We start from the raw sequence: 22,331 nt of genomic DNA, 5'->3' as shown, positions 1-22,331 counted from the left end.
AAACTACGTAACAGAAGTTAAAACGAAAGGGGTGAGAGGAGAGAAGAGAAACGCAGAGTAAAGATGACTTGTACCTTCTGTAGCTTGTCTCAGCAAGTCAGCAGAAAAGGAGAAAAATCTCCTTTTTGTTACATCAATGCTCAAAGCAATATTCACAACACCAACATACTGCCCACATCTTCCCATTTGCTCCCTCTGCACTGCAAGTTGTGCCCTTGAGCTGCAGCACACTTTCAGAGAGGCAGCCAAAAAGGATGTAAGGAACATCTAAAATGCAGTTACTGAGGAAAGAAGAGGGGAAAAGAAAGAAATGAATAACTTGGCATAGCACAAAACTGAATCACAGAAACACCAAGGTTGGAAAAGACCTACAAGACCATCCAGTCCAATCTATCACCAATAGTTCTCACTAAATCATGTCCCTCAACACAAAATCCAAGCGTTCCTGAACACCTCCAAGGTCAGTGACTCCACCACCTCCCTGGGCAGCCCATTCCAGTGCCTGACCACTCTTTCAGAAAAGTAAGCATGTGGGAAACAAAAGTGAGCCTTTGGTTCCAGGGAGCCAGTCCTCCCTCATTTCACTGGAACAGAACGCAGATTGATCAGGGGTGCTGAAGTCTATCTTGAAGCTACAGATGCAAACACACGATCCCTCCCTGGAGGGAACCCATGGCTTACAGAGTATCAGCCAGAACCAGCCCCATCAGATGAAGGGGTACTTCTGCAGATAGAGCCCACCTAAAAACACCGCTGGCTTTCCAGGTCCTACCTCATTCCCATCCCCTTAAACTCCTGGCAATAAGATATACCCCCCCTCAACTGTCCTGTCTTTCTCAAATACACATCTGTTTAATCTCATCCTCCAGCTTAACCCTCTGCCACAACATAGCTGTAGCCCAATAATAACTTTTGCCCCTGCTAACAGAAGTTCAGAAGCTTTTGTGCTGCATCTGCAAACTCTTAGGACTGAAGTCTGTCAGGCTTACTTTGGCTGAGCTTCTCTTGGCCTGCCTTTAACTGTTACTTGATTTAGCTGTGACAGCAATTTCTCTAAGTGACCAGGTATCTATTCGTAACTGGGCTTTACTTCTGTTTACCCTGGCACGCTGCAATCACGGTTTCATGTAGACAGCAGTAACAAGCAGTTAAAGAATGAGGGATTTACAGCTCTAACATAGTGTTGCAGAGCAGAAAAATATAGGCCTGGTATGAAAGAAGAGGCACTGAGAAGTGGAGATGCAGGATGCTGCAGAGAAAAGGACAGTCATGGGATGGACACTAACAGATGGCACATACAGAGCATCTCAAGTCAATCCTAAAAAAAAATAAAAAAATAAAAATGAAACCATCAACACCAATGATTGCACTGCTCCTCACAAAGAACTTCTAATGCTGACCACTCACTACAAAAGCTCACTATCCTCAGGATGAAACCACTAACTTGCAGCAGCAGTGAGATAGTAAGCACGCTAATTTATAATCAGATCTGGATAAACAGTCATTAGGTTTAAGATTTCAACTATTCTAACAATAAAGTTCTGGCTTCTCACTGAAGGTATGCTTCCTTCCTTCAGCCTCAAATGAGAACAAGACACCTGGTAGGCACTATGACTCTCCAGTTCCCCTCCAGAACCTCACACCACCACCATCACCATGGCTGAAAGGACTCAGGACAGCAGCACCTCAGCACCCAAAGATTTCTGCATGATTCTGACATCTAACACACCAGGTACAGAGAGCACTGGATCTGCCTTCCTGAAGAGCATAAATCTCCAACCCCTCCTTCTTCCTCCTCAAGTGACACTTGACTCATTCTCTTGCCAGAGCTGCTCCTGGGACACACCTGTGAAATACAGCCCAAGAAACAAGCTGTAATAGCAGACAGTACAAACCAGCATGCATAATATGGCAAAAGACACAAGAGAAAAATAGTTAGCCAAGATCAATCTTTGCTAACAAAACACTTATTATCCAAAAAGTACCAGAAAACATAAAGTGATTTAAGACTTAGATTAATAAATCATAGAATTGTGGAATTAAAGAAAAAGGAGATAAGAGTACAGATTATTAACATAAGAACAAGCACCCATATTAGAACCAGAAAAAATGACAGTCTGTGAGATAGTTTTCATGGTGGTACTTCCACGAAAAGGCGCATTTAATGGCTCAAGAAGAATATACGAAATGGTCAGCCTGGGTAAGGAAAAGACCTGTACAGTTTCAAGTTCACGCACACTTTAAGGTTCACAGAATAGGTTGAAAAGGACCACAACGATCATCCAGTTTCAACCCCCCTGCTATGTGCAGGGTCCCCAACCACCAAACCAGGCTGCCCAGAGCCACATCCAGCCTGGCCTTGAATGCCACCAGGGATGGGGCATCCACAGCCTCCTTGGGCAACCTGTTCCAGTGTGTCATCACTCTCTGAGTGAAAAACTTCCTCCTAATATCTAACCTAAACTTCCTCGTCTCAGTTTAAAACCATTCCCCCTTGTCCTATCGCTACCCATCTGTGTATAGAAAATAGCTTTCATTTAACTCAGTCAGCATTAACAACCAGAAGCACACTGCGAGCCAACTGTAAACGTTTTTATTACTACTTTATAGTGACAAGTAACAGCACACGCTCTCTCCTGCTGAAACACACATATTTGACGTTATTCACTCAGCGCTCCATACGGTTCACGATAATCGCCCTTGCGAGAGCCCCTCAGGGCCGGAGCCTACAGCCGGGGCAATCTCCGCACTGTCCCGCACGGCAGTACCGTACTGAGCCCACTGAGCCCCGACGCCGGGCCCAGGCGCTATTTTTAGCCGGCGACCGCGAGCCGGCCCGCCGCCACGCGGGGCCGAGAACGGGCCGAAGGAGGCGGCAAGCAGCGCGCCTACCGCTCCTCAGCGCGGCCCGCCCTGCCTCCGCCGCCCGGGCCCAGCGAGGCCTCGAGCCCCGGCAGGGCCTGACTCAGCGCCGCCGCACCGGCGCTCGCTACCGCTGTCACGCTCCCGGGGAGAGACAGCGCGGCCCGGCCGCCGTTCCCCTACCTGTCCTCGTTCTTGTTCTTCTGCTTCTTGCCCATGGCGGCGACCCCTCGGCTCGTCGCCCGTCTCAACACCGTTGAGCCACCCGCAACCGCACGCAGCCCCGTGCATACGGCGAGCCGCCCGCCCCGCCCCCGCCGCGCCGTCCCGGCCTGCTCCGCGCCGGCACGCCGAGAGCTGCGGCGAGCCCCCCGCCGAGAGCGCCCCCTGCCGGCCGGAGGTTAGAGCGCGGCGGCCTCGCTCCTCCCGCCGTCGGCCCCGTACCGCGGGCGCTCCGAGCGTTATCTCCCCGCCCCAGCTGCAGCAGAGCCACGGTCGGAGTTCCAAGAAACAAAAAGAGCACAACGCTTTTTTTTTTTTTTTTTTTTTTTTTTTAAGGCACACTTTAATATCCCATCAACCGCACCCGCGGATCTTCTCGCGCGCAGTTCACGCGCGGTCTCCTGAGCGGGGCTGCCAAAGCCACGCCTCACGCTCCCGGAGCGCGGAGGCACCGCCTGGGGCCGCCCTCACCTCACGGCAACTGTCGCGCGGGCCAAAACAAGCGGCTCCCGGTCATGACGCTCCCGCCGCGCTCCACACGCCTCGCCCCGTGCGGGAGACCCCCGGAAGGCGCGCGGCCGGTCCCTCAGCTCCCCCCGCAGCCATTACACCGCCCAGTAACGGCCACCGCAGGGATCGCGCCCACTACCCCCCGCCGCCGCCGCCGCCACCCTCGCAGGCACGGCGCACGCGCGTTGGTCGCCGTCGCTTCCGTGTCCACCTTCCTGACCAATGAGCGTGCGAAAAGGCAGTTTGCCCCCCCTGTGACCCGTTCTGACTCTCGCGAGACTTTGCCAGAGCGTGACGAGGTGGGGCGGGAGCGAGGTGAGGGGAGTGGCGACGGCGGAACGGGTGAGTGTCGGTGGTGTTATTTGCGGGCTGTGGGGATGTGGCGGCCCCGGGGCGGGTGAGGTCGCTCTCGGGGCGGTCACTGAGCTCATCGGGAGCTAGGGTGGCCGTGCGGGCAGCCCCTGTTTGTGACGGCGGCCGCGCCCCTAGGCAGGTGGGTGGGCAGTAGCTGTTGGTAGCGGCTACGCCGGTGCCGGCGGCTCCCGGCCCTGCGGAGCTGTAGCTTTATCTGGGCGGTCTTCTGCGGTGCAGCTTCTGCCGCGGGAACGCTCGCTGGGGGCTGGTAGGGAGCGGAAGGGCTGACTAACCGCCTTCCTGTTTCTTCGGAGGCCGAAGCAGTGGCGTTCCAACGGCACGGGGCTCGGCTCCGCCCATATCCTGAAGATCTCTCTCTTTGACCTGTGTCGGTGAGCTCCTTACCACCCCTCGAGGTGCATACGGGAGATAAAGAATAAACGCTCTGCCCGTGCTGTGTGTACATCGTGGCAGTCGTGCAACAATGCTGATGGTGCATTAAACTTGGAGTACTGCCACGATGTTGGTGCTTTGCCCATCGCTGCTTCAAATGCGTTCTTGCCTCTATGTGCAAGGTGTTCTGGAAGCCGATGGCGCTGGTACGCTGGCTGTGGGAAATCATAGAATGGCCTGTGGTTAAAAAGGACCACAGTGATCATCTAGTTTCAACTCCCCTGCTATGTGCATGGTCTCCAACCACCAAACCATGGAATTTACACTTAGCACCAAATCATCTCTTGCACTTAAAGAATCCAATTTCAGTGACTTTGTTTTGTCCCTCTGTTTCTCTTTGAAAACTGCCAGTCGTTACGCAACAAAAAACTGTTGCTGTAAGGTGGAAGTTTTTCAAGGAGAACAATCAGTTAGATTCCCCCACCTCTTGATGTACTCTGGTCTCAATACTTTCTGCCTTTTGAAATGTTAGGAAAGGAGAAATCTTATAGAAGATAATTTTAGCTGTGTTTCTTCATTGCAACAATTAAGTAGTGGATGCTGAGGTTTCTTAAATCCTTTCCCTCTCTGCCAGAAGGTGATGCTTGCAATAATAGTTAATCTGTATTAATTGAAGCAGTGCACTGACCTAAAGCAATTGCAGTTGAGTGCTTCGCTTTTGGCTGCAAGGGGAGCAATGTTAATTCAGGTTTAAATATGTTAACATGCATCAAGTACTTAAAGTAATTGTGTTTAGACTACTGAAAGCTTACACAGAGCTCTGCTTAGGTTTATTCTGAGACCTCTGGGCAGCCTGGTCTGGTGGTTGGTGACCCTGCACATAGCAGGGGACTTGAAAATCTATGATCACTGTGGTCCTTCTCAACCCAGGTCGTTCTATGATCTTATATGTCCTCCCAGCATTTCTGATTGCATCTTCTAGTTTCAGAATCTTAATTAAAGGCATGTGGATCTGGTTCAGGATGACTGTTCCCTTGGAACTGATTCATTTTACTACTTTATATTGAGTAGTAATTTTGTGTTCCTGTGTACAGTCAAAGGTGCCTGGATCTGTATGACAATAATAGGACTTGACTGGAATCTCTGTTGCTATCTGTGTTCATTGTTGCTATGTAGAAAATAACTGTGTACAGTAGCTTTAAACACAGTGACATTTTGTTTCTGTAGGATGTAAACTGCAAGCCAGAGAGATAAGGCTTTTAATTGGAAGTGCTCACACCAGGTATCACTGTTTCCACAGCTCTGAGGAGATCACTTTATACTTAAAGATGGCTGCTGATACATCTGTTGAAATACTTCAGAAAGTTCTGGAGAATGAAATACTTCAGACTGCCAAGGTAGTGGAAGAACATCTGGATGCTGAAATGCAGAAGCTCGACCAAATGGATGAAGATGAGTTGGAACACCTGAAACAGAGGAGACTTGAAGCACTGAAAAAGGCCCAGCAGCAGAAACAAGTAATTCTTATACTAACATAGGTTTTGATTCGTACGGTGTAACAGGCTTTTTGGAAATCCTAGAAAAATTGTATGGGTGAACTAAATGCATTTTTTTTTCTCTCAGTTTCCTGTATTTAGTAATTTTAAATTATGTAGAAAAGCAAGCATCTGTCCACGCATTGTGTGATTTGTGATATTCAAAGTCAGAAAAAAATCTCTGTGATTGTCTTATAGGAAGAGTGGGATAAGGAGTTTAGTACAAAGATCTCAGCGTGTCATTACTCAGTGAATGTTGCTGTATGAAAGCTAAGCCTTGCAGACAACTTAACCACGAGCCTTTGAGGTTCCTTGTGTTTCCAGATGCTGGAGAAGTTTAATTAGGGAATGTGTGTGGTGCTTGCTCTTTTCTAAGGCATTTTGTAGAAGAATGATGTAGAGTCTGTCCTTGTTCTGAGGTGAAATTAGTTGTCATGCTTCTTCTAATCTAATGAAACGCTGGCTGTGTATGACTTTTCATTTCTTCTTGCAGGAAGAAATTCTGCTTTGTTTCCTAGCATCTCTTGCTAAACTGTGGTCTTCATGCTCCCCTGGAAGTTCTTCCTGAAAACACAAAGTTTTAGTAATCTGTGCTCTGAGGTGATCACCTCAAGTGCAGGCATGTTCTGAAGCAGCATGCAGAGCGGGGATTAAAGTGTGTGAAGGGGGTCTTGAAATTGAGGAGACCCCAAGGTGAGGAGAGAGATGCCAGGATCCTCTAGCCGTCGTTAGAGCACCTGAGGAGGTGTAGGCAGTGTTGGGAACAACAACCTTGGTCCCTGATAACTCACAAAAGCAGGGCTCCAGTTCTGTCCCAACCCTTCACAGCCAAAAAGATATAAAGCTCTTACAGCTATAGACACTATACTGGCAGCCTGCAGTGGGCATCAAAAAGAAACGCAGCCAAACATGTGCAGTCCAGGAGGTTCCTGTAAAGTGTTGCTGGTAGCTTTCTGACACAGGTGGTGGTTAAGCCAACAAGATATGCGTTGCTGGACCTTCTGCTTACAAAGAAGGTTTGGTTGGGGATGTGAAGGCTGGAGATGACCTTAGCTGCAGTGATCGTAAGGTAGTAGAGTTCAGGATCTTGTGTGAAAGAAGCAGGGCAGCGGGTAGAATTGCAACCCTGGACTTCAGTAGTGCCCACTATTAGATAGAACAAGGGGTAAGAGGCACGAACTGGAACATTGGAAGTTCCATGTGAACATAAGGAAAAGCACCTTCACTTTGGGGGTGACAGAGCTCTGAAAAAAAGCTGTCCTAAGGGGTCCTGAGGGGTTGAATATCTCCTTCTCTGGAGATATTCAAAGGATATCCTGGACACTTTCCTCTGTAGTCAAACCTGCTTTAGTAGAGGGTTGGACTTATGATCTCCAGAGGTATCTTCCAACTCCTATATTTCTGTAACATGTGGTCTGAGACCTGAATTCTAAATAGGTTTCTTAACTTACTCTTAAAGCAAATCTGAAGAAAGAAATAGACTGGAGCTGGATAAGGGTGACTGGGTTGAGAGGAGATCCTTTGGCTGTGGTGGCTCGTGCCATGTTTTGAATTGGAAATGCAGTAAAATGTTGAATGGTTGGGATTCTGGACAAGAGGCAGTGTTAATGGCTTTGATTCTCCACACGTGGAAGCAGAAAAAGTGTTATGCTATTTGCTTATCTTTAACAGTTATATTTTTTTTTCTTCAAAGTCATGACACTTGGGCACTCTTAGATATGGACATATGGAAGTTCACGTGCACAAATGTACTCCTATCAGTTGATGTTCTGTCACTGTTATCTCTTTTGAAGTGCAATTTTGAAGTAGTTTACTATTGAGTAAAAAGTAAGATGCCTCATGCTATTCTGGAAAAATAAGTCATCGTGATAATTTCTTTATATGACTATACTTGCTGGTTGTTGGCTGTCTGGGTTTTGTTGTTTCGGTTGTTTTTTTGTTATAGAACCATAGAATGGTTTAGGTTGGAAGGAACCTTTGAAGTCCAAGCACCTTGCTATGGGCAGAGACAACTCTCAGTAAATCAGGCTGCCCAAACACCTATCCAGCCTTACCTTGCCCACTTCCCAGCGTGGGCCATCTGGGCAGCCTCTACCACTGCCTCACCATTCTCACTGTGAAGAGTTTCTTACGAATGCACTATAATTAATTTTCAGAAGCTGGTTGGTTTTTTGTTTGTTTGTTTTTTATTGTGCAAAAGCAGTCTGGAGTCGACCAAGCTGTACATTTACAGTTTTCAATTTGGAGAATTTCTGCTTTGAGCTAGTCTGATCTCACTGAGAGGCTGCCCTGCAGAAATCTCTGCAATTCAGAACAAGACTTGTGTTTACAAATATGTGAGGTATCTTACAGCTCAACCACCTGCCTTCTACCTATTCCTGTATGAAATGGGCTTCCACTGAAGTCCCTTCTATTTTTTTGTTTGTTGTTTTTGGTTCTTAAGAGCCGTCATGCTGGCACAGCAGATGCAGGGCTAACTAAATCTATACTAATTATTTCCTTTTGTTTTCCCTAAGGAGTGGCTTTCTAAAGGACACGGAGAGTACAGAGAAATCCCAAGTGAGAGAGACTTTTTCCAAGAAGTCAAAGAAAGTAAAAATGTGGTTTGCCACTTCTACAGAGATACAACTTTCAGGTATAGTAAGTAACTGATGTTCAAGAAACCTTCTCTTTATATTTGTTTATAAAAGCAGTTTTTAAAATCTCATAAGTAAATTCAGATTTTTAGAAGTATGAAAATACTGTGATTTTCCAATTCTTACTTTTTTCCCCAAAATCACATGTTGTTTTCCAAGTGAGGTGAATGTGATTTGGCATTTATATTGTAATCAATTATGCAAGTTTCTTGAATGATGTGAGACAGCACTGTGGGTCATTGTTGATTTTGTTTCAGGGAGCCAGCTCTCTACATTTAGTGACCACATAAGACTGGCAACTTCTGACAGATCACTGTCATTATTCCAGATGGAGATATTCTGGGAAGTTCTGACAGACAAAATCAGGATATAAACATGAACCTCTGTAGGCATCTTTAGAATTTAAGGTTTTGACTTTTGAAAGGGTTCCTGGATACCAGCTACAGCTGTTTTCTCTTTGGGCCTGTACTGTCATGATTATGTCACTTCTTTAGACTCTGAGAGACCTAGATCTGAGTAAACATCCTGACTCAGAATGGGAACCTAAAATAAGATCTCCCACTGCTGTGGAGGAATTTCAGAAGTTCTGGGTTGTAAGCTGTTCCTAGATGGTTTATCTCAGTGCCTTCTGTTGAAGTGCAATTGCAGATTGCAGTGCTTATTGAAGGAGGAGCCAATTGTCCTATCTTTTTCCCCAAGTTGCATTCTGTCTGGTTTATGGAACATAAACTGAAACAGCTTCAATGTAAGAAATAGAAAAAAGGTTAAATCTAGATTATGCGGCTAGGTATTTGCATCTTAAGTTTTCTGAGTAAAATAGAGAGGTAGTAAAATAGAAAGGGCTCTTCTGAGTTTCTCCTATGACCCCAACCTGCACTGCTGTGTTCAGCTCTGGGGTCCCCTGCACAAGAATGACGTGAAGCTGTTGGAGTAGGTCCAGAGAGGGCTACAAGGAAAATGAGAGGACAGGAGTAGCTCTGCTGTGAAGACAGGCTGTGAGAATTGGGGTTGTTCAGCCTGGAGAAGAGAAGGCTCTGGAGAGACCTTAGAGCAGCCTTCCAGTACTTGAAGGGGGCCTACAGGAAAGATGTCATGGATGTCCCATTCCTGGAGATGTTTCAGGGCAGGTTAGATGTGGCTTTGGGCATCCTGGACTGGTAAGTGTCCATGCTCATAGCAGAAAGGTTGGAACTGGATGGTCTCTGAGGTCCCTTCTGACCAAAACATTCTTAGTATCTGAAGCTGTTGGATTCAGCTAGCTTTTACTAAGCAAAGCAAAGTTGGAAAAACACCTGTGCAAATAAGTAGATTAAAACAGATGTGGATCTCATTGCTGTTGTTTGAGCCAATTAAGTGTGTAGTCCCAGACAGGAAGAGAAACTTTCTTTAAAAGTTCTTTGTGAAACATGTAATGCTGGCAACCAGCTTGAACCTACTGTGTCAGATTTACCATCCACATTATCAAGTTCTTTTCATCCTTGTCCACTCCAGCTTTTTGATCTTCTCAGCCTTCTCCTTTAGTTAAGGACAGTCACATCAGATTTGTGCAGCTGAGCCAAACCACTCCAAGAAGAAAGTTCAGAATGTGAAGATTGCAAGTGACAGTTCTATATGTCTCTGCCTTCTGAGAAGTATTTTGGGCAGTTCATGTTACTGTCCCTTAGCTGAGAAACGATAATTATATGTTCATTATTATTACTTCGCCACAGAAAAGTGAAACATTTGCCTTTGGCACTAATGAAGGGCTCTGTGCAAATATATTTTTCTGTGTACAGTGATTTACTGTGGCTCAGAGTTGGAGGCTGTGACTTTTATGAAGTTAGGAAGTTGATTACTGAGAAGTTTTCTGAGCACACAGACAATGAAACTAAAGAGGAACATGGAGATCAGGAGGAAATTTTGTCAATAACTGCAGGTCTTCAGAAGTGAAAGAGGTTTTCCTGGTGCATGGGGGATTTGGAGTATAATTAAGAAACAATAGAAATGGATGATGTAATTATGCAATAAAGGTGCTCCAGGGTATTGTTCTGTTGTTAGGTCTGGCATCCCTTTGAACACAGCTTCTTTTGGAACTAAATTTTTAATTTTAAAGATGATGTCTAAAGAAGCAACGTGATAGAAGTAACTCTTGTTTCTATAAAGTATGTGTTTGTCATCTCATTTGACAATAATGTTTCATATGTTTTTTTTCTCACAGGTGCCAAATAATGGACAAGCATTTGACTGTATTGGCAAAAAAACATGTTGAGACGAAATTCTTGAAGTTAAATGCAGAAAAATCTCCTTTCTTGTGTGAGAGACTGCGCATCAAAGTAATTCCAACTCTAGCACTAATAAAAGATGGAAAAACACAAGACTATATTGTTGGCTTCACTGATCTCGGTAACACCGATGACTTCACTACAGAGACCTTAGAATGGAGATTAGGCTGTGCAGACATAATTAATTACAGGTAATTAACAGTTTTGTGATTGCTTTTTCTAGATAAAATGCAAGAACATGCTTGTAGACAAGAATCTAAAGGTTTGTAACTTTGACTGATACGTTGTATGATTAAGGCACAAACGAGTTTAAGGTTGCCCAAGGAGGCTGTGGATGCCCCATCCCTGGAGGCATTCAAGGCCAGGCTGGATGTGGCTCTGGGCAGCCTGGTCTGGTGGTTGGGGACCCTGCACATAGCAGGGGGGTTGAAACTAGATGATCATTGTGGTCCTTTTCAACCCAGGTCATTCTATGTTCTATGGCATGATTTCATCTGTGTACATTAGCAAGGGAAAGCAAGTGCATATCTTTGGCAATGTGTTGAGATCTTATAATGATCATTATGTATTTTTGGTACAGTAATAGAAACAAACACAGTTCTTGCTGTGAGGTATTGTAACACCCTGGATAGCATGAGAATGTCAGTAAGGCAGCAAGATCCCAGGCTGCAGCAAGTGAGGATTCACTCAAATGCAACAGCAGCGGGCACAGAAACAAGGGAAAGAAGCTGCTTAATTTCAGAAGGCCTCAGGTATGTAGGGGTCTCCAGTGAGACGGCCTTGCCTCCACTGCCAGCCCTTAAATGAGATCTGGGAAGGGGTGGATCTTGGCTGCACCCCTCGTGGTCACTCAGGCATTGCATGCACCTGAGCTCCCCTGGGCTGGCCCTGCCTTCCCACCAGGTGCTCAATCACTGTGTCATGCTGTGACGTAGCATTTTCACTGCAGGTATATAGAAGAGTTAACCTGGCTGAGTCCTGTGCCTAATGTCATTCATTCTAAATGAGCTCAGGTGTCACAGTTGCAATGCAGTAAAGTTTGAGCATTTTGATTCACTTCAGTGAAAACTCTACAAGCTACATTAATGCTTTTTCTAATACTTTGTCTGCAATTTATTTAAATGCCTAATTCCCAAATTATGACAAGAGGTACTATATCTCAAAGGCAAGTAAACTATTACTCACTTTAGCTTATCAGCTGTTGCACTTCGGATGACCAAAATGAAAATTTGTAGTTCATAACAAGTGGTAATATCCACTTGCCTGTTCAGTAACAAGAGAATAAACAGAGGTCTTAAAGGCAGTGTGGATGTATGTTGTAGACAGCAGCACCCCTTTATGGGAGAAATAATTGAGTGGAGTTGTATCAAGCTGTGCTGAATTTGCTAAATTTTAGTACACTGGCTCACTGCATAATTTTACTTTCTGCTTGACTCATAGTACAGTGTATTCTGCTTCCAGTAGAACATTTTGTTCTTTTTTTTTTTTCCACACTCTATGTTTGGTGCTCTGGCTTTGGAAAGCAAGCCACTATATCTGCACAGCCCAGGAGATAATTCCTGGACGTGTTCATTTATAAATGTTTCCACGTAGCTCTGAATGCAGCGTCCCACTCTCTGGAGTTCCTCATGAGTCTGAAAACAGGCGTTTGGGTTTTTTGTGGGTTTCTTTTTCCTTCAGTGTATGTTGGATGACAGATGGTGAAAGGATGTGCTGTATTTAGGAGGAAAAATGTTCTGGTCACATTGATTTGAGTAAAATCAGGATTCAGATGTCGTATTGACTAATTACTGACATGTAATTAACTAGCAGTCAGTGAACTTTGTATTTAGAGTCAATAGCTTCAACATGTTATTTACAAAGTGTTAACAACGAATTTTCAATCAGCCTTCTGTAGCTAATTCTAAAAAGTTCTAATTGCTCACTCCCTAACACTGACATGCAAACCTCTTGCGGCTCACGTGAATTAAAAGCACCTACAGCCTTCTCTGAATGAGGGGAGAGGATTCCCGTCTGCTGTAGAAAATGCAGGAGCCCCAGCTTTACATGAACACGGATAATAGCTGGTTATAGATTCAAGTAGGGAAGATTTAGGTTGGATGTCAGGAGGAAGTTCTTCACAAAGAGAGTGGTGAGGTGCTGGCACAGGCTGCCCAGAGAAGTTGTGGATGCCCCGTCCCTGGAGGTGTTCAAGGCCAGGTTGGATGGGGCCCTGGGCAGCCTGGTTTACTATCAAATGTGGAGGTTGGTGGCCCTGCCTGTTGTGGCAGGGTTGGAGCTTGATGATCCTTGAGGTTCCTTTCCAATCCAAGCCGTTCTCTGATTCAGCAACCTCTGCACCCACTCACTAGTGAGAAGACTCCCGCAAGGTCATGTGCAGACTAGGGGTGGGTTCTTGCACAGCCTACTAGGCTGTGCATAGTGTCAAATAAGGATGTGCTCTACTGGCAATTGCACTGTGCTACTCAGGGTGGCTTTAGGGAGCAGGGATTGTGTTTGCTTGGTGTTTGTGTTTTTTTCTGGAGGGACAGGTAGCTGGAGATGCTATTTTCTGTCTGCATAAATATGACCTTAATCAACACCTTTTTTTTTTTATTATTATTTTAGTGGAAACTTGATGGAGCCACCTTTTCAAAGCCAAAAGAAATTTGGAACAAGCTTTACAAAGTTGGATAAGAAGACCATCAGAGGGAAGAAATATGATTCAGATTCTGATGATGACTAGAACACTAAATCTATTTATAAATCATGTTTTGTTTATGCTTGGTACATTTTTAAGGATGATTTTTATAAATCTTATTGCTTTTCATTACATCTGCGCATAATGCTCACTTTTTCTATACAGTTTTATACAACTGGGTCATATCAGAAGAGAGCCTAAAATATTTTTTTTCTCTCTTTTGGGAGTCATTTGTAACTCAAAAATCAAAGTCCTAATTAAGTCACGTGTTGCCAACAATGAACTTTGTCTAACTGTACATTTATGAAGTGTTGTGAAGTAACTGTTAGGAACAGCTGTATCAAGTCAGACCAAAGGTCCATCTGGCCCTATATCCAGTCTCAGTGGCCAACAGCAGATGCACAAGAAAGAGTAAAAACAGGGTAAGCAGATAGCGATGCCTCTTCAGGAAATAGTCTGAGCAGTTTATGGCTTGGGGAACTCTGTCTGAAAACATTTGTTGGATAAAAAGAAAAAAATCTTTTTAACCATCGTTACATCTTTATAGCTTTCACATCGTTTGGCAAGGAGTCCACAACTTAACTGCGTTGTGTCAAGGACTACTTCCTATTGTTTTCATTGAATTTAAGTTTTGTTTTTTAATTTTCTTCATTAAAGGAGACAAGAAGCAATTTGATTTTTCTCTATCTGTTCATCTGCCAGTTCTCTTCAAACTTACAACTGTTTATTGTCAGTAAAGCACCACAAGTTATTAGTGCAGGAATTGTACAATTTAACAGAGGATTGCTTACCTCGTGGTGCCGTGTCACAACATTGCATAACTTAACTACATTGCCCTGTAAGTTGTAAAAAAGGTTTGTATAGTTACATGGTTTTGAATGTGTGGATTTTTTTTAGCAGATGCTTTGTACAAGAGAGTAGGCTAGAGAAAAGAATTCAGGAGAAACCTTGATCTGTTTAGATATAGCTCAGCATTCTGTGTGCTGTTTTTTCAGTAACAGACTGAATTTTCAAGGGAGAGCATCTTTGGAACATGATATAAATTTTCTGGGTAGGTAAAGAGTTGAATGTTTTTCTTTTATTCTCAAAATCATGGTTTGCTGTGTGCTGGAGGATACTTTCTAAGATGCTACTTTGAATTGGCCCAAAAAAGCCAATGAAGTGGGTCTTGTTAGTTCTTGCTGCCTTGTGGTGGAGAATGCCATTGGGCCAGCCCAGCAATATAACCCTGCAAGTAAGTCTAAACAATAATTATTATATTTTATTTCAGGTCATGTACATTGAAATAAAATTATTTTAATTCTAATGTTGACTTCTGCATTCTTTCCATGAAGATGGTCTAGCTGCTCTGAGTTACTTTCTTTCAGTGGTCTGTCAGTGTTGCACGTGCTCTTGCTAGATTTGTAGCGAGCTACTGTCTGTTCTGACATTGACTTCATTTTGAGAAAGTAATCAATCACCTTAAGATGCAGCTGCCTATTACTGCATTAGAAGCAGGCTTGCTTCGAGCTGATCTCTCTTTCAGTGCACAAACTCTCTAACTGCACTAGTGTTTTTTTACATGGAATTGGATTTAGGAGACAAATGTTTCACAGCATTGTTAAGAGTGCCTTAGCAGGGCTCATCTCTGAGTCTTAATTATGTTGAAGTAGATGTGGAAATATAAAATCCTGTTTAAAATTCCTGTATGTTCCATGGATGTGCATTTAGGTGGTAGCTTCTGTACTTCTGTCCTACTTCTAGTAGTCAAGATTCTGGCAGGTAGCTCTGTTAAAGTTTATTAAGTTCTGTGTGTGAATAACTCCATTATGAACACAATACCAATGCTGTGGTTTCATGTCCCTCTAAGCTGCTGATTTTTTTTTTTTTTTTCCAAGACTAATCTTCAGTTCTACCTGTTCCTTCATTGGCTTGTAGCATGACCTCACACGCTCCAGTGCTGATGCTAAGGGCTTGCAAGGAATGTGCAGTTTGGATAAAAGAGGAGGTTGAGATTGTATTGGTTAGTTTATTTTCAAGTAGCAACCACACAGATCTGCCTGCTTCAGATTTTTGTGTCTGCTTTCTCCATTTTCTGCCCTGAATGAAGATTTAAACTGTCACTGCATGGTTATTCTGGTAAGTTTTCCAGTCTTGATCTGCATACTATTTCAAGCAGTCCAAAACCATTAATTCTTTTCATCTCAAATATAGAAATTCTTTAAGTTGTGGAAAATTCTTTGCATTTTGGGGAACACATTCTTCATCTGAGGTGAAGCTCAGTAATTCTGTGGTACAGATTATTTGGCCAGATGTCCGTGGCAGTCAGATGTGTTTCAGTAAGCTAGAGAGAGAACAACAAAAGAGCACAGTGTAACAAAATGTCAACAGCAGAAATTCAGAAAGCACGAAGCTTGATTTTTGTCATCAGTCAACTGGTGGCAATGAAACTGACAGAGAAGATGAGAATATGCAGTACCCAGAAGGCTTGGGTTGTATGTGATTAGTTGCTTTCGGCTGTGACATGATGTGTATAGAAGGACACGATTAACTGGGGCTCCTGAACCTAGACTAATTACAAAATGGCACCTGGTCTGGCATGTGCCAGCCCTGAAGGGGTATTGTGGAATAAATAGATGAGAAATGTTCACGTACAGCATTTGAGGCTGTGGGGCTTGTGCATGAACTGAGCATGTAATATTAATAACGATTAGCGATTAAGTGTGGGCTTGATGCTTCCACAAAGTAATCATTAATGCATAGAGAAAATAATGAGGTTGGTACTGTTCAGCTTAATGCTAGATTATTTGGGCTTGACTGTGCACCGATGGCTGATTGATGCCACTGGAAGCTTGGAATGCCCTGGTTGAGAAATCTGCCTACATAAAGTGCTGATTTGGGATTTGGGAAGTGTGAGGAAGTTCAGTCCTTGAAAGAGATGAGACAAACTCTGAAGTGCATAACAAATCAGTGGCTGCAGTCGGACCCCATTAGTAGCTTGAGTCCCCTGCGGTTGTAATAGGGACCGTTCATGAAGGCAGACACTAAAGATGAATAGATGTTTTCCAGCCCTGTGCTCCAAGTCATCCATTTTGTGTCGTTTTCCTTCTAGAAATTCTAAAATGAATACTTCCCTACAGAAATGTCTGTAGAAAATGAGCTCTGAATAACAGGTGTATTGAGGACGCTGTTATTTTCTTCCTATGTATACACACTCACCAAATTGATGCAGGAATCATCTGCCTTCTGGGCTCATTGCATACTCATTTGCTGTGTATTCCACTGTTTCAAAGGGAAGTTGTCAGTGATTGGTTGACCTGCCTGTCTTTTTAGATCAACTGTGTCCAGCAGCTTGAGAGTGGGGGTTATGCTCCCGGGTTTAAGACCCCTGCAAGTCAGAATTGGAGGGTATTTGATGTTATACAGTTATGTTAAATGTTCTGAGGAGGATGTTGCCCTTTATCCCTCTGTAAAGGATAAATAGGTTCCCACACATCTGAGCAAGTTACTGCTCTGAAGATCTTAAGTTGGATATCAGGAAACGTTTCTTTACAGAAAGGGTTGTTAAGCACTGGAATAGGCTCCCCAGGGAGGTGGTTGAGTCACCGTCCCTGGATGTGTTTAAAAACTGGATGTGGTGCTCAGGAACATGATTTAGCAGAGGGCTGTTAGAGTCAGGGTAGGATGGTGAGGTTGTGGTTGGACTTGATGATCTTCAAGGTCTTTTCCAACCTGAGTGATTCTATGATTCTAAAATATATCTAGTTCAAATGTGGTGAATTAATTTCAAATGTATGTACGCTGAGAGATATTAGATGTTTTTTAGATGAAAAGGGGGTGCTGAGAATTGCTTTTAGAGATCCTATGAAACACACTCTGAGGCTACAGTTTTTGGACTAGCTGTTACACTGTTACAGCCCTGGGTTGAGCTGCCGGAAATAAACCTGGACCTGCTGGTTCAAGAGCTATGTAACTGTATAACTCAGCACTGGACTTGTGTTGCTATACTTTGCCTTTCTAAACACAACCTGTACAAACATCATCTGCCCTGTGGTAGATTATAACATACAATTCCTTTTAAATATGCTTGCAGATAATTATCTACTTTACAAACAATGTATTGCTAAACATTGGCTTTTCCCAGGATGACACTGTATGAAAATCAGGTGATTGTAACGTATGAAAGCTAATTAATTCCTTTCCTGTTCTTCCTTGCTAATTATTTCTTTTGTTAGTGTGCTGCCCTACAAAAAAGCCTGGAACTGTTTCCTGTTTGGTTTCCAAAATGTTGATGGCCCTCAGTGCTTTGTACCATGAATTCCAGGCACACAGAAAAGCTCTTAATAGTTATCATGATTAATGGGTAAAGTTAATTATTCATAGATGTTAGCCTGACATCCCTGTGAGTCACAAATGTGTAATCCTCTTTTTATATGTGGGAAACTAAAACAAGATTAGCTCTGCTGGAAGACCTGGGAACACCAAGAACTGGGTGCTCCAGTATCTAATGTCAGCCTTTTCCTGGAACTCGTATTTTGAGAGTAGGCTTCTCAGCTTTCTTTTTGGTGTGAGGTGGCCCAGGATAGGATCAGAGGCATCCAGAATGCTGATGAGTGCTGTGAAGTGAGCGACTATGAAACATTCTGCCCAGGTACAACACTTCTCTCTACCCTCACTTCTGAAGTTTTGTGCAAGATAGCATAAGGACTGTGGGACTGGGAAGAAGGAGCAGAAGACAGAAGTGACTGAGGAGATTACGGAATTGGAAGAAGTTTGCATTCTCTTCCCTATTCCCAGTCCAATATTCCCAGTATTTTCCACTGGTTTGTTGGTTTGTTGGTGTGTGTGTATGGTGTTTGTTCTATTTTTTTCCACATATGTAATATAAAACACCAGTGCAGTCTCAGGAACAAGGAGCTGATATGACTGTGCCACCTTGGTACTGAAAGACCTTGCTGACAGGCTATAGAGCTGTTCCCCTGTCTTCTCCTTGGCTTCCTCTGCAGCTCTGTTGTGCTCCACCACACAGTAATGCAAGCTTGACAGGCTAAAAAACAAACACACAGACATCTTATTGGTGTGGCATTTAAGTGCTTTATGCAAAAAGGGAGTTTAATGTGGGTTTTTGCCTTCATGAGGTTATCCTCTAACTAACCTACTCTGGTTTAAACAGAGTAGGCATCACAGCCACCTTCTGTGAGTAAACACATGAGTTCAGGTTACAGACTCCCATTTGCCCAGAGATTTTGACGCTGGGAGGCAAAGACCAGAGCCCAGTCTTTAGAAGGTAAGGACCAAGCTGCTCTGGCTGGGCTGTTTTAGACTTGTGCAAGAACTGAAGTACAACTCAGTCAAGTAAGTGGAACACAGTTCTGGAACCCTTCAGTGCCAGGCTTTATGAGTTTACACCCTCTCCTGACTTGAACTCTAAGTGACCTGTTTTAAGTGATGTGTCTGTGTTTAAGCTGACATATGAAGTCTCAGCACAGTGAGTTACTTGTTCAACTACCTTTCCTACAGTAATGTTCAAAGTATTTCAGAAAACAGAAGAAAAATACTTGATTTCTTTTCACAATGGCTAGAGATAAGTTTTGTGCATATTGGGATGTTGTTAAAGTGCTCACCTGCATTTTTCATAAAGGCAATATAAGGGAGGAAACTGTGGCCCTCAACAGCTGTTTGGTTCAGAGCACGGTGAAAATGGAGAGCCTCACATCTAACAGATTTGAAGTCCCTCTCAGCACACTTTAGCTGTTGTTATTTAGAGATGCACTGGACATAGAAAAGAAATTCTACTCTTAAGGTGGCTATACCCCTTCAGAAGTTAAGAGACACAGCTCTACAGTGTTTGCCTGAGATGAAAGGTTTGGGACTAAACAAGCCCATGAGGGGAAGTTACAGATGTATTTTTAACTGGTCAATTAGTGCTCGGCATCCCCTGTGCATCAGCATGGGCAGTTTCTCTATAAAGCTGTCAGAAAGCTTGTAAATACCCGGTGTTACTTATAATTACGTCTCAGACAAAAGGAATAGCCTGAGAAATGCATCTGACTGGTGATATTATGAAACGAGGGCTGAAGTGTGCCAAAGAGACAGTAATTAGTATGGGTATTGTTCCAGGTAGTTTTAGAGAGTGTTCTCACCATCCCATGGAACATGATGATAGAACCCTCAGCTGAAGCAGAATGGCATGAAAGAGGTGATGTGTTCAAAATGGAGCATCGTTCTGAAAATCACCTCCATTAAATGGGAGGGGAAAAAAATAATAATAATAAAAAAAGAATTGTTAGATCGTATATGGCACAGGAAAGCAAACAGAAAAGTGTAAATCTGTGAGTGGAGAAGAACTAGTGGTATGGAGTCTTGTGCTCTTATGTATGTTGTATGCTTTAGATCTCGGGTGCATCCCTTTCTAAAGTAAGTGTAAAGCTGTAGGGTAGCATTTTTGACCACTCTATATTCTCTGTATCTCAGTGTAACTGCAGCTTATTGCTGGAGGCTGGCTGTGAGTGCCAGGAAGCTTACCTGCTTCTTAAACTTAGGTAGATGGAGATACCATACGATAAGTGAACTCCTTCCTTGGCTTTCCATCCTCTCCTATTAATCACATGCTGGGCCGACTGAAATCCAGCAGAAAGCAAATGCATGCTGACATTTTTTATATCTAAAAACTACAGATCAGCAAAATGCATTTCAAATTATGTGTTTGGCTTGTTGTTATATTTAATGATAATCTTTGTGTTCTTTTTCTTACATATTCATTTAATAATTAATGCATTGCCATGGTTTCATATCCTTTCCTTACCAGTGACAACAAGGGCAAGCAAATCGCTGCCTTTCTAAATAAGTCTCACAGTATCATATACATCTAAAAACTTGTGCTTCTAAATAAAATAGCAAGAACAATAAAAATCTAAAAGGAGGTATGGTAATGTTGTGAGGGAATGAATACGGTGTTCAGGGGCGTGAGCTCAGTGCGTTCCTGTAGAGATTTTATTTAATTCCAACCATTTCTGAAGAACATTTTGGTCACAGAACAGTTTGGTTGGAGGGCCCTTGAGGACCATCTAGTTTCAACCATTGAATCAGACATGAGATCAGGCTGCCCAGGGCCCTATCTAACCTGGCCTTGAGCATCTCCAGGCTGTTCGCTTTTCTGGACAATACATGAAGATGCCTTCCAGCTCATCCTCTCTTCAGTGTATCAGTAGTGGCATAATAACACAGCTGTGTCCATCCCTTTGGTCAGTCAGAGGTTGAATTCAGGCTGTTGACATCATTTTCCAAATTACATCTAGCGCTGAGATTCAAAATGGTGCTGTGCTAGTGATAGGTGCAGCTCACTTTCATTAAGCAGTTCACCTGAATTTAATGCTCTGAGAGTACACAGCGCAGGCAAAAAAACCTTGCTACCTAGCATCCTGCAGGTCCTGCAGCATAGTGGTACCCTGGATGAACATGCTGGCTTAGAGCCCTGCTCCATTCAGCAATGTTTGCATGACCTCATTTCTACAAAGGCTGTTTGCTTTCTGCATTCCACTCTAAGAGAGAGAAGCCAGCAAATTTTGAGAAGGTAGAGAAATGTTTAGCAGGAAAAATATCATTCATAATGCTGCTGAGAAAATGACCTCTTATTTGGCCTTATGCAGGAAATCGTGTGAAGATGAAGAGGGATCTAAGCATACAGCAGGAAAGATAGAAATAACTGTACTTTAAAAAATAGCATCCGCAATTCAATGAGTAAATAAAAAGCAATGCAATGCAATGCAAAGCAGGCATTAATAATTCATGTGACAGTGCCGTACAATGGGCAGAAAGTCTGTGATTGTGTGGGTAATAAACGAGAGAAAATGCATAACAAAGAGAATCAGTATTTGAAATGAAAATGACCTTAAGGACCATCAGAGAATGACCAACCTATTAAGAAAGAAATCTCTCTCACAGTCAGAGGATACTTTCCAAAAAGAAAAGAAATTTCTGAGTCATCAAAATGACTTGAGAGGAACAGTGGTTTATGATCACAAATACGACAGTGTCTTTATAAAGGGCAACTTCATAATAATATACAATTACTTCCATCCATTTGGAAGAATACATCTCTTTCTACTTAGATCATCTTGTTCTACAAAAGACAAATGAATATATCTACCAGTTTTGCTGTCATCAAGCTGTGCGCTCAGGCCATTTCCCAGCTCATTTCTTTGGGCTTTCCCTACCCCAGCATTTCTTTGGTCACAATTTGCTTCTGAGATCCTTAAAGCCATGCTGTATGTATGATGGCTCCATTTTCTACCTGTTTTTTCCAAAGATAGCACATAGATTAGTGCCTTATGTTATGTCAAACGCTTTAATGATATTAAGTACTTAATATCTTACTTGAGCTGTAGTAGAAGATTTACAATTTAGTCTAGTCCAAGACTCCATGATAAGACATGGGGTTTGCAGAGGAAGGATGCATGCCTTGCTGTTTTGTTGTCTGTGGAAAGGTTCCTGTTATTTCAATGTTTCACCCCCCAAAAATGAGTGGCTGAGGACTCACCACAACCCAACACAACTTTGTGTAACAGCAGGGCTAGATGTCCCTCTCCTCACTGACACATGGTCTAGGTCTGTGATAGTTGTATTCATAGGTTTTAGGGGGACAAGGCCCACTTGATATCCTGAGCTGTAAAGACTTGTAACATCATTTGTTTTTGAACTTAAAAAGTAATATCTGACCGAAATAGTATTTCATACTCAGAAAGTCTCAAGCACAAAGGGAACCAATAAATAAATAAATAAATAAATAAACGAATAAATGGATTTGTTGTTTATTAAATGGCGCAAAGAAAGCTGCCTGGAGAAAACCTTGCTTTGTTAGCCTCCACTCCTGCTAGGCAGTCAGGTGAAGAGAAAAAGG

The 22,331-nt window shown here is 43.3% G+C and overlaps 2 protein-coding genes across 4 annotated transcripts in view; one reads left to right on the top strand and one right to left on the bottom strand.

The window, feature by feature from the left end:
* EIF5B (eukaryotic translation initiation factor 5B) overlaps window positions 1–3,165 on the bottom strand; it is a 31,702-nt gene extending 28,537 nt beyond the window's left edge. The window contains exon 1 of the mRNA XM_042810150.1: window positions 3,046–3,165. Within this exon, the coding sequence (XP_042666084.1) occupies window positions 3,046–3,080 (35 nt within the window). The 5' untranslated portion in view covers window positions 3,081–3,165. The remainder of the gene's footprint in view (window positions 1–3,045) is intronic.
* A 733-nt stretch (window positions 3,166–3,898) lies between these two features.
* TXNDC9 (thioredoxin domain containing 9) lies at window positions 3,899–14,759 on the top strand. 3 transcript variants are annotated; one of them, XM_042810811.1, is made up of 6 exons: window positions 3,906–3,936; window positions 4,263–4,364; window positions 5,642–5,858; window positions 8,393–8,511; window positions 10,710–10,964; window positions 13,381–14,759. In XM_042810811.1, the coding sequence occupies exons 3-6, from the start codon at window positions 5,670–5,672 to the stop codon at window positions 13,496–13,498; spliced, it is 681 nt and encodes a 226-aa protein (XP_042666745.1). In that variant the 5' UTR covers window positions 3,906–3,936; window positions 4,263–4,364; window positions 5,642–5,669; the 3' UTR covers window positions 13,499–14,759. The 3 variants fall into 3 exon arrangements, with proteins under 3 accessions (XP_042666746.1, XP_042666745.1, XP_042666744.1); XM_042810810.1 differs by having other exon boundaries at window positions 3,912–3,936; window positions 4,263–4,340; XM_042810812.1 differs by lacking the exon at window positions 4,263–4,364 and having other exon boundaries at window positions 3,899–3,936.
* The last annotated feature ends 7,572 nt before the right edge of the window (window positions 14,760–22,331 follow it).

Source organism: Centrocercus urophasianus, unplaced genomic scaffold, assembly GCF_019232065.1.
Source record: "Centrocercus urophasianus isolate 14NV4802_14NV808 unplaced genomic scaffold, USGS_Curo_1.0 seq_12, whole genome shotgun sequence".
NCBI lineage: Eukaryota > Metazoa > Chordata > Aves > Galliformes > Phasianidae > Centrocercus > Centrocercus urophasianus.
This window is presented reverse-complemented; position numbering and strand designations above follow the sequence as displayed.